General features: G+C 45.8%; 2 protein-coding genes across 3 annotated transcripts in view; one reads left to right on the top strand and one right to left on the bottom strand.

Annotated features, from left to right (window-relative positions):
* Positions 1-1,424: 1,424 nt before the first annotated feature.
* Positions 1,425-6,712, top strand: DAZAP2 (DAZ associated protein 2). Its single transcript, XM_066353798.1, has 4 exons — positions 1,425-1,548; positions 2,472-2,590; positions 3,003-3,248; positions 5,268-6,712. The coding sequence occupies exons 1-4, from the start codon at positions 1,536-1,538 to the stop codon at positions 5,394-5,396; spliced, it is 507 nt and encodes a 168-aa protein (XP_066209895.1). The 5' UTR covers positions 1,425-1,535; the 3' UTR covers positions 5,397-6,712.
* A 2,687-nt stretch (positions 6,713-9,399) lies between these two features.
* Positions 9,400-11,696, bottom strand: part of SMAGP (small cell adhesion glycoprotein) — a 28,020-nt gene continuing 25,723 nt past the window's right edge. For both annotated transcript variants that reach the window (XM_066353823.1, XM_066353813.1), the window contains 2 exons: positions 10,845-10,925; positions 9,400-10,142 (listed from right to left, as the gene is read on the bottom strand). In XM_066353823.1, the coding sequence (XP_066209920.1) occupies positions 9,964-10,142; positions 10,845-10,925 (260 nt within the window). In that variant the 3' untranslated portion in view covers positions 9,400-9,963. The remainder of the gene's footprint in view (positions 10,143-10,844; positions 10,926-11,696) is intronic.

Below are 11,696 nucleotides of genomic sequence, written 5' to 3'. Positions count from 1 at the left end.
GAACCAACCAGCCAGGTTCTCTCACTTGCAATTTTCTTCATCTATGCATGGAATGAACATTACTATGGGCACTTAGAATACACTGTTGCACAGTTGAACATTAAAAAAAGAGTACAGAATGTAAATTTGTGATTTCCACATTGGGTGGCTGCCCAGGTGCCCACCTTAGAAAGAACCCTGATTACCAGTGCCATTTTAACAACCAGTTCACTGAACTCAACAAAAAATTAGGTATTGGTTCTGCTGAACCAGTGCGAACCAGCTGAATCCCACCATTGGTCTTTTCAGTGGTTTAACTAGTTAATCAGCAAATATTTATCAGGCTTCTAATCTTTACTAAAGGCTTTTCTTTTCAAAGCTTTCCCTTTTCAGATGCTTTTCTAGTATTATTAATGTAAACTCCATGAGAAAAGTGTTGAGGCCCTGGCCAGGTAGCTCATTTGGTTCAAGAATTGGCCAGATATGCCAAGGTTGGGATTTCCATTCCAGGTCAGGGCACATACAAGAATCAGCCAATAAATGCATAAATAAGAGGAACAATAAACTGATGTTTCTCTCTCTCCCTTCCTCTCCTTAAAATCAATAAATAAAAAAATTTGAAAAAAATAGTGCTGAGTTGCCTCTGTCAGCTTCATCTCCATACTTGCACACAGGAGGGGAGCGCTCTCAGCAGGTATTTTAAAATGAAGGATGGAAGGAAAAACTTAACTGCTGCCCTAAAGGATGACATCTTTGTCCTTAAGAACAATTAAGGGTCAAAGCGATACACAGAAAAAATATACACAAGGTATCATAGAAGTCACCTATAACAGGTGCTAAAGGAAGGGCAGGGCCACAGGCACTTCTGGGGTACCACAAGTAGGCTAGTTTAGGTGCTAGCTGTTATGGAGGACACAGCAGTGTGCTCTTGCTTTTGGTGAGGAAAACGGCGACACAAAAGTAAATTCAGCCTGTCGGTGGAACAGCCAAGATAGTGAAGATTCGAGCGACGGGCCTAATACTGAAAAAGGCAGATGTAAGGTGGACTGGCAAATCTTTACCAAGCTGAGGTTGAAGTTGGGCTTAGTAGGAACGCGTGATAGATCAAGGTAGGCAGTACATTTTAGGCAGATAGATACATATGCCCCTCCTGGACAGGCTATCAGTGAGGTGACCTTGAGCAGATGCGCATAGGTGGAAAAAGATTCCAGAATATAGCTTAATGGTTCTTTTCTCCGAGAACCCCAGAGAAAAGGTCCTGTTTTAAGACAACACTAGTACGCACAGTATTTGGTTTTCCGCTAGTCGCTGGACGAGGTTGAGGGGATAAAAGACAAGACAGAATAGAATGGGAGGGGCCAACGCGAGTGGGCGGGACCACGCGGGCCCTCCCCTTAGCTACTGGAAGCTTGGCGGAGGGGCGGGGTTTCCGGCGGCCGGGCGTCGGCTTACGCTAGAGGACGAATGGGCACGTGACACGGAAGTGACTACGAACAGGAAGAGGACGAAAAAAATTACCGTCCGCGACGCCGAGCCGAACCGGACCTGCAGCCACCATGAACAGCAAAGGCAAGGATAGGGGGTGGCCGAGTCCGTCGCGGGGAGTAGTGCTGCGTGGAGCGAGCGGGCCTGGAGCCTAGGGTCCCCCAACGCCAAGCTTGGGGCAAGCTACGCCGCCCTCCTCCTCGGCCGGCTGCAGTCCCCGGGGTTGCGCCAGACGCCTTCGTCATCCCAGAGTTGCGGCTGCTCGCCCCCTCCCGGCCCTTTCCTCCTTCAGCTCTGTGGCGCAGTTTCGCGCTGCGGACTCGGGCAGGAGGGGGGAGGGGCGGGGGCGGCTTGTCGTGATAGGCATGTGCAGAAGCAAATGGGGAGCTAGAGCACGGACTTGGGCAGGCCAATGGAGAGCCGGTGGAGACGGGGCGCCACGTTCCGGGACCACAGGCGAGCCCCGGGCTGGACTTAGAAAGGTGTGGGCGCTGTGTTCGGGCCAGGGCCCGAGTGGTCACTTGACCCTTCCCTTCGCTGGAGAACTTATCCCGGCTACCAGCGTGTCTGGCAGAACAGGATCCTCAGCTTTTCGTCAGGACTTCCCCCTTCATTTTCTGTCCAGTCTCAAGGTTCATTTCCACCATTCACTCTTTTAAGTCGACCTTGAGTGGACATCTGTGATATAACCACCGTTACTCACGAAGTCTTGGGTGATTACAACCAGGCCGATGGAGACTGCCCAGAGCAAAGGCAGTATGATGCACCCGTGAGACATGGGCAAGAACTTGTCCTGCACTCTGGAAGGAACTTGGGCCCAGTTAGACTTTACATTTACACCAATATACTAGTGGGAACGACATTCCTGTCCAGTTAGAATCAAGCATCTTCAGTGATGAGGGTGCAGATCTGCTTGCTCCCACTAGGCTAGCTACCCATTATGCCCTCTGCCGTTTTGGCGGCTCTGTATGGTAGGCAACATGCATTTTTTTTTCTTGTCTTCCTAGGTCAATATCCAACACAGCCAACCTACCCTGTGCAGCCTCCTGGGAATCCAGTGTACCCTCAGACCTTGCATCTTCCTCAGGCTCCGCCCTACACTGATGCTCCACCTGCCTACTCAGAGGTGCTTCAGTTTACTAGACTTGAACTGGTTGAGAATACTTTTGGATCACATTTTCAGTCCTTAGCTAAGTGTGACTCCATATATTCACAAACAGAATAGGGTGCTTACACAAATAATCTAAAACAGTATATAGTTCACCAATTTCTGTTGGGTTCAGAATGCATTATCTGATTATTTTACATTATTTGGCATGGCCGAGGTTAAGATGAATTTTCTTCCTTGAGCCTAACATTAGCCATAGCAGGAAGTGATTTAGGAGAAGACTGAGTGATAGAGGAAAGGTAACTTGTACAACTCATAGATTAAAATCTTCCCAAAGAAGTAAGAATGACTCATTAAACAGGAAAAAAACAGGAATGAAACCTGAGATAGTAATGTCATTAAGTAACATTTTGCCTTCTGTCTTTTCTAGCTCTATCGTCCAAGCTTTGTGCACCCAGGAGCTGCCACAGTCCCCACCATGTCAGCTGCATTTCCTGGTGCTTCACTGTATCTTCCCATGGCTCAGTCTGTGGCTGTTGGACCTTTAGGTTCCACAATCCCCATGGCTTACTATCCAGTTGGCCCCATCTATCCACCTGGTTCAGCAGTGCTGGTGGAAGGAGGATATGATGCAGGTGCCAGATTTGGAGCTGGGGCTACTGCTGGCAACATTCCTGTGAGTATGACTTTATCAGAAAAACTCAGCCCTTGTATATTTTATTTTAAGAGAGGGGGGGAAGGAGGGACAGACAGGAAGAAGAGACAGGAAGGGAGATGAGATGCATGAGTTCTTCATTTTGGCACCTTAGTTCATTGATTGCTCTCTCATGTGTGCCTTGACTGGGAGGAGGGGTACTCCAGCCGAGGCAGGGGCCCCTTGCTCAAGCCAGTGACTTGAGCCATGACTCAAGCCAACAGCCTTTGGGTTCAAGCCAGCGACTATGGGGTCATGTCTGTGATCCTGTGCTCAAGCTAGCAACCCCACACTCGAGCTGGTGAGTCCGTGCACAAGCCGTGATCTCAGGATTTTGAACCTGGGTCTTCAGCATTCCAGGCCGATGCTATCTACTGCACCACTGCCTGGTCCGGCATATTTTAATTTTCGAAATGACTCCGTATTCATCTTTTCACCAACCCTGGATAATAGTTGCTGGTGTTAGTGTAGCCAGTTACAGCCACTAGTCAGGCAGAAAGTAGGTTGAGAAGGCGGGAGAATGTGGCAGGGCAGTAGCATCTGGAACATTCACAAGGGTCTGAGTTAACCAGATGCCTTTATTTTCCTGTTCTAGGAGTCTTGTTTGCTGCTTTTTCAGTTCACTTTGGTACAGTGAACTGGTCTAGTAATATTCTTTATTCATTCCATAGCATTTGCTTAATATTTGCCATTAACATGACATTGTATTAGGAGCCATGATAATTAAAAAAGGAGAATGCAGCCCTGGCTGGTTGGCTCAGTGGTAGAGCATCAGCCCAGCGTGTAGAAGTCCCAGGTTCGATTCCCAGCCAGGGCACACAGGAAAAGTGCCCATCTGCTTCTCCACCCTTCCCCTTTTCCTCTCTCTCTCTCTCTCTCTCTCTTCCCCTCCCACAGCCAAGGCTCCATTGGAGCAAATTTGGCCTGGGCACTGAGGATAGCTCCATGGCTTCCGCCTCAGGCTCTAGAATGACTCCGGTAGCAGTGGAGCAATGCACCAGATGTGCAGAGCATTGCCCCCTGGTGGGCATGCAGGGTGGATCCTGGTCAGGTGCATGCAGGAGTCTGTCTGACTGCCTCCCCACTTCTCACTTTGGAAAACTACAAAAGAAAAAAAAAAAAAAGGAGAATGCATAATCTCTGTTAAGTAACTTTTAGAAAGATACTAGGGATTTAAGTTTTGTCTCCTGCTTAGTTTTCTTGTGTATGGGATTTAGAACCCAAATGGTCTTTGCTACGCCTTGAGGCCTATGTACTTACCATGTTAGCGATGAGGTGGGAATGGTGACATTACCAAGAGCCTTTTGGTTATCCCATGGTCATTTGAAAATTATTGAAGGACCCTGTGGTATAAAAGGCCATGGACCTGGTACCCTAGCCCAGGGGTCGGGAACCTATGGCTCGTGAGCCAGATGTGGCTTTTTTGATGGCTGCATCTGGCTCGCAGACAGATCTTTAATAAAAATAATAATGTTAAAAATATAAAACATTCTCATGTATTACAATCCATTTCCTACTGCTCATGTTCATGGTTGCGGGTGGCTGGAGCCAATCACAGCTGTCCTCCGGGACAACACCAAATTTTTATTGGATAATGTGTAACGTACACAGGTTGTTGTATGGCTCTCCTGGAATTACATTTTAAAATACGTAGCATTCATGGCTCTCTCAGCTGAATAGGTTCCCAACCCCTGCCCTAGCCCTTTTTTGGAATGTAGGTAGGAAATCACGAAAATGCCAATAGGTCTATATCTGTATTCAGAAGGTATCCATAGGCTTTATCTTGGAGCTGGAACCTTATGAATAAGTGGTGCTCCCTTTCCTGTTTGTATCTTTGGGTTCATAGATCTGCTTTAGAACCCAGATTGGTGGCAGAACTAGCTCCTAAAGATGCTACTGGTCAGTACCTTGCCATCTCCTAACAGGGCCTCTGTTTTACCTGTGTCCACTTCCCTGGAATCAGCTGCCTTGAGCCTAATCAGTCTTGTCTTTTCCTTTCAGCCTCCACCCCCTGGATGCCCTCCCAATGCTGCTCAGCTTGCAGTCATGCAAGGAGCCAATGTTCTTGTAACTCAGCGGAAGGGGAACTTCTTCATGGGTGGCACAGATGGTGGCTACACCATCTGGTGAAGACCAGTGCCACCTCTACTCCGGGAAAGACATCACATACCTTCAGCACTTCTCACAATGTAACTGCTTTAGTCATATTAACCTAAAGTTGCAGTTTAAGACACATGTTGTTGGGGTGTCTTTCTGGTGCCCAAACTGTCAGGCACTTTTCAAACTTAATAAGGAACCATGTAATGGTAGCAGTACCTCCCTAAGCATTTTGAGGTAGGGGAAGTATCCATTCATAAAATGAATGTGGGTGAAGCAGCCCTAAGTAATTCCTCTGGAGTAATACTGTACCATACTGGTCTTTGCTTTTAGTAATAAAACATCAAATTAGGTTTGGAAGGAACTTTGATCTTCCTAAGAATTAAAGTTGCCAAATTATTCTGATTGGTCTTTAATCTCCTTTAAGTCTTTGATTTATATTACTTGTTATAAATGAAATGTATTAGCTGTCTGCCTTTTCTTTTCCGTCCTTTGTCCCACAGCCCATCCTTAACCCATCTTCCGTTCCTTCCCACCAGTCTCTATTGAATCAATGGTGCAGGACAGAAAGCCAGTCAGACTAATTTCCTTCTCTCCTTGCACTTCTCCTCACTTGTCATCTTTTATCTAGTCTTTCACAAGGATCCTCTGAAACGCCCTCTTGCGTCAAGCGCAGGGCCCATTACTTCTGCATCTCTTCAGGCAAAGTGGAGGGAGCCTTTTGGATCCTTCTCATAGGTTGCTCTTCATACATGAACCAAACCCAAATTTGCGTTGGTGCCAGGAAAACAGCTTGTTTGAACAAAGGATAGCAACACAAATTAGACTGTAAACTGCAGTTTTTTAAAAATGTGTGTGTGGCAGGGGAGCAAGGAGGAGATGCATTTCACAAGCCTGATGACTTTAGAGCCAAATTTAAGGGGAGTTTTCAGATCAAAAATTGGTTATCATTTATTGTCCAAGAGTGTGATATAGCCACTCGTGGCTTCCAAGAATTCTAAGCTGGGTGGAGGGGGTCATATTGTGAATGCCTCATTACATAATGACTTGAGTCCAGTGAAATCTCATTAGGGTTAAGAATATTTCAGGGATCCTTAATATTTTAATTTTTGTTTTCGGCAATTGGGTTTTATTTTATTTTATTTTATAATTCAGATCTAAAATAAATTCTAAATTTTGTGTTCTGTACATCTGATGTTTGACTGTACCATTGACTGTTATGGAAGTTCAGCATTGTATGTCTCTATACACTGTGGTGCACTTAACTTGTGGATTTTTTTATACTAAAAATGTAGAATAAAGACTATTTTGAAGATTTGAATAAAGTGATGAAGTTGCATTACAACTCACTTCAAGGATTCTTATTTTTTTTTTCGTATTTTTCCGAAGCTGGAAACGGGAAGAGACAGTCAGACAGACTCCTGCATGCGCCTGACCGGGATCCACCCGGCACGCCCACCAGGGGGCGACGCTCTGCCCCTCTGGGGGGTCGCTCTGTTGTAACCAGAGCCACTCTAGCACCTGGGGCAGAGGCCAAGGAGCCATCCCCAGCGCCCGGGCCATCTTTGCTCCAATGGAGCCTCGGCTGAGGGAGGGGAAGAGACAGAGAGGAAGGAGAGGGGGAGGGGTGGAGAAGCAGATGGGTGCTTCTCCTGTGTGCCCTGGCCGGGAATCAAACCTGGGACTTCTGCACGCCAGGCCGACGCTCTACCACTGAGCCAACCGGCCAGGGCTCAAGGATTCTTTACTCAGCTTGTTTTTATTTTTCTGAAGCTGGAAACAGGGAGGCAGTCAGACAGACTCCCGCATGCGCCTGACCGGGATCCACCCGGCACGCCACCAGGGGGCGTTGCTCTGCCATGACAAGAGCCATTCTAGCGCCTGAGACAGAGGCCATAGAGCCATCCCCAGTGCCCGGGCCAACCTTGCTCCAATGGAGCCTTGGCTGCGGGAGGGGAAGAGAGAGACAGAGAGGAAGGAGAGGGGGAGGGGTGGAGAAGCAGATGGGCGCTTCTCCTGTGTGCCCTGGCCGGGAATCGAACCTGGGACTTCTGCATGCCAGGCCGATGCTCTACCACTGAGCCAACCAGCCAGGGCACTCAGCTTGTTTTTAGATTTCTTCTGCTTATATCTTTTATATCCCACCAAGAATTCAGATAGGTGCTAACTGCTGTTTCTTTTTCTTTTTTAAATAAATGCAGACCAGGCTGAGATTGGACTTTAAATTTTTTTTTTAAGTGAGAAGAGGGGAGATAAGACTCCCACATGCACCTATGCCAGGATCCACCTGGCAATGCCCATCTTGGGCTGATGCTTGGACCAACCAAGCTATCCTCAGCGCCCAGGGTCAATACTCGAACCCGAGCTGTCCTCAGCACCTGGGGCTGATGCTTGAACCAAACAAGCCACTGGCTGAAAGAGAGGAAAAGAGAGAGAGAGAAGGGGGAGAAGCAGATGTGTCATTTCTCTTATGTGCCCTGACCAGGGATCAAACCTGGGACATCCACATGCCAGGCTGATGCTCTATCCACTGAGCCACTGGCCAGGGCCTGATTGGACCATTTTCATGAGTTCCATCCTTGATGTTTAACTTTTCATTTTACTTCCTAAGCTTTTTCAGATTTTTATTTTTATTTTTTTTTTGAGAGAGGACAGACTGGAAGGGAAAGAGGTGAGACACATCAACACTTTATTGCAGCACCTTAGTTGTTCATTGATTGCTTTCTCATATGTACCTTGGGCTCCAGCTGAGCGAGGGACCTCTTGCTCAAGCCAGTGACCATAGGGTCATGTCCATGATCCCACGTTCAAGCCAGCGACCCCACACTTAAGCTGGTGAGCCTCTGCTCAAGCGACCTCTGGGTTTCGAACCTGGGTCTTAAGCATCCCAGGCTGACAGTTGGGCACTTTCTCAGATTCTTAAAGATTATTTATTTACTTATTCACTTTTAGAGATGGGAGAAAGAGAATGAAGGGAGGGAGGAGCAGGAAGCATCAACTTCCATATGTGCCTTGACCAGGCAAGCCCTGGGTTTGTATATATGCTGCTAAAGCGAGCACGCAAGCCCAGTGTTTCATACCAGCTACTGCAGCGTTCCAGGTCAACGCTTAATCAGCTATGCCACCACAGGTCAGGCACTTTTTCAGATTCTTAAAAGTCTATCACACCAGAGGAATTCAGAACATAGAAACTTAGAAATAAGGGAACGACACCCTAGCTGAGTATCTTTAAAGCACCGTCCCAATAGAGCGAAGTTGCAGGTTTGGTCTCTGGTCGGCACATTCAAGAATCAACCGGTGAATGTATACCAATAAACTGGTGGAATAACAGATCTGTCTCCTCTTCCTGTCTCTTCAGTTTAAAAAGGGAAAAATTGGTTTTCCTAACTTGTGTTAAACTTTTACTTGGACATGTTTTTAGTATAATAGTTTGTGTAAGTTCAGGGTGACCTTTTCAGTTTCTCCAAAGTTCTGTGTGGAGAAGTACTGAAAACTGGAATCTAGGTTGCCAAGATTGATTCCTCCACAGGTCTTACTTTGGGTGGACTTGGACAATGCAGGCAACACATTTAAAACCTCAACGATCTAGCTGAATCCCAAAGTAAATAATATCTGGAGAGCTAATGATTTCTACCAAAACAATTGTGTCTTTTGAACATAACTCATTTTGAGAATATGTTAGATCCAAGAAACTTCTCTGAGATTGATCAAGGACACTCATGGGAAAGTGGTAAATAGACTGTTCCTGGTTCCTTCTGTGTGGCCCTTGCCAGGATGGAGAATATACCAACTCATGTCCCACAGTATCTCTGTAACGACACCCCTCTGGGACAAGTTCCCCAGGACCAGCTTTGTTTATACCTCTGAGATTGCACTAGGAACTCCTGAAACCTCCCTAGCATTCTTTCAACTTGGGTGAGAATATATGCAAAGGAATTAAATAGATGAAAATGCCAAAAAAAAAAAAAAAAAAGGCTAAGCAGGAGTAAGTTAAAATGTAAAGGTAGTCAATTGCTTGCACACAATAAACTGCTGAATCAATGAAAAATTTTAATTCTGCTAAAAATATCAAGTATGAGGTTGGGGAATACAGAAAGGAAGGGCTCAGATTAAGGGATGTCGCACATTTATCAGGAGGTAAGTTCTCTATATAGTCTGCAACCCTCCTGGCCTGGCCTTCTACTGCAGTGTCCAGCTTCTGGGAGGAACTGTGGACATTCTCTGCTGGGTCTGTCACTAGGTGACCAGGTAGGACACAGAGGAGCAGCCAGTGACCCTAACTCTTTTCCCTTTTGACCTGTGAAAAAAACTGAAGATGATGGGCACATACTCAAATGTTGCCTGGCACAGCTCCACCTTGGTCAGTCACAGACAACACTGTATTATTACAAAGGCCTGGCTAAAGACATCATAAGCAGCTTTCTCCATGTCCCTGGTCCCTGGCATCTGTGATGTTGGATTTGGGCCTCCTCCAGGAAGGAGTTCAGGTTTGCCCTATCAATCAATGCTTCTCACTGGTTTCAGTTAAAACTTCCACTTAATAAATTAGGTAGTGTATTAGCGGTGGAGCCTGGATAAGCTCCTTGGGGCCTGGGAACCATTAGATGAAATATTCCTCCTTCTCCCTGCCTTTTGCTGAGTCACTCTCCATCTGAAGGATGGTGCTGGGTTCTCCTTCTGCAGGTTCGTAGGTGACGTAGCTGCCTTTGTTCTTGTACAGGTAAAAGAAGATCAAGACCACGACTGATAGCAGGGTGAGAAAGACCACGGTGATAACAACTTGGAAAGGAGAGGGAAAATGTAGAGATATTTCAGGACTGAATATGTCTCAGTAATTCACGGGGTGCCCTGAATTAGAGGATTCCCTCACTTTTCATAAGGATCCTCCTGCTCCAGTTAATTAGTGTCCACTTCCAAATCCATATTTCCCCACCAAGCCCAACTCCCGTGGGATATGATCTTTGGGGTCTTTGGGGGCTCAAGCTAAGGACATAAGGCTTTTGACTTTTGGTAAAACTGAACTCTCCCTCAACCAGTTCCTGATGATTATGATAGAAACAGGAAGGAGGCAAAAAGGAAATAGCTTATCCCAACAGAAAGGCGTTGTTTAAATCCATAGCCTACTGTAGGAGGTTCTCTGCTCCCTCCCATCCTCTTTCTTACTCATTTGACAAACCACACACATCCTCCCGCCCACATACGGGAGTGTAGTGCCTATATGCACCTATACCTATTTGTGGCCACCTCCCAACCTATCATTTACTGGCAGTGCCTCTGACAGAAGCCTCGAAGAGTTTTTCAGAGCTCTGTGTGTTTAAGATAAATAACCTACATGCCAAAACGAGCCCTTTGGGTCTCTCATTTGTAGTGCTTTCCTGTATAGGGAACTCCTAGTTCATCACACTGGGTTCCTGGCTGTCTGGAATAAGATGGCCCCTGAACTCAGAAGGTCCCTTGGATTTGGCTCAGAACCTTTGTTACCTGCAATGAGTGCTGTGCTGGCTTCAGCCTCTGGGGACACGGCCCCAGTGACCTTCAGAATTGGGGTGATCGTTGTCAGTTCTGGAAAATTTAGAAAAGCAGGAAAGGAAATGGGGTAAATTCTTTTGTTCTAAAGCATATGTTAATCCTTCAAATTTCACTACCTCACCTTCTTCTCTGTTCAAAAATTTATCATTCAACTTCTATAGTAAATCCACACAGAAAACCTGGAGAATAGAGAAGAAAATAAACCAGTACCCAAAGACAGTGAACATTTTCACGGATTGTCCTCTGCCTAATATAGTAGTTAAGAGTATGGGCTTTAGAGTCTGACAAGGTTCAAATCTGAGCTGTCCTTTACTGGCTGTGGGACCCTGGGAAAATTACCTAACCCCTCCATGTAAAATGGAGATAACAGTGTCTACTTTATAGGGTTGTGATGACAGCAGTAATTCAGGAAGTCTAAGCTATTATTAGAAATGCATATTTTTGCATAAGTAAAATCAAATAATGGCTGTATATATCTATAAAGATTTAGATTTTTTATTATATGGTACATGTATTTCTTTAATGTTCTTAGAAACTCTTTGTAAATGTTATTTTTAAATGACAAGAGCCTTCTCCCTTATTAAAAACCCTTATTAAAATTTTAAAAGGGTCTTAAATTTTTTTTTAATTTACTTATTGATTTTAGAGGGAGAGGAAGGAAAGAGAGAGAGATATCGATCTATTGTTCCACTTATTTATGCATTCATTGGTAGATTCTTGTATGTGCCCTGGTGAGAGATTGAACCTGCAACCTTGGCGTATCAGGAGGACACTAACCAAATGAGCTACTCAGTTCAGGCTAAA

This window comes from Saccopteryx leptura, chromosome 1 (genome assembly GCF_036850995.1).
Source record: "Saccopteryx leptura isolate mSacLep1 chromosome 1, mSacLep1_pri_phased_curated, whole genome shotgun sequence".
Taxonomy (NCBI): Eukaryota; Metazoa; Chordata; class Mammalia; order Chiroptera; family Emballonuridae; genus Saccopteryx; species Saccopteryx leptura.
Note: the sequence above shows the minus strand (reverse complement) of the source record. Positions and strands in the feature narration are given on the sequence as shown.

What these genes read in the sequence shown, in the direction of transcription:
- DAZAP2 (XM_066353798.1), top strand. An exon ending in CTCCACCTGCCTACTCAGAG is followed by an intron (nt 2,591 to 3,002) that starts GTGCTTCAGTTT and finishes TGTCTTTTCTAG; the next exon opens with CTCTATCGTCCAAGCTTTGT. An exon ending in CTACTGCTGGCAACATTCCT is followed by an intron (nt 3,249 to 5,267) that starts GTGAGTATGACT and finishes TTTTCCTTTCAG; the next exon opens with CCTCCACCCCCTGGATGCCC.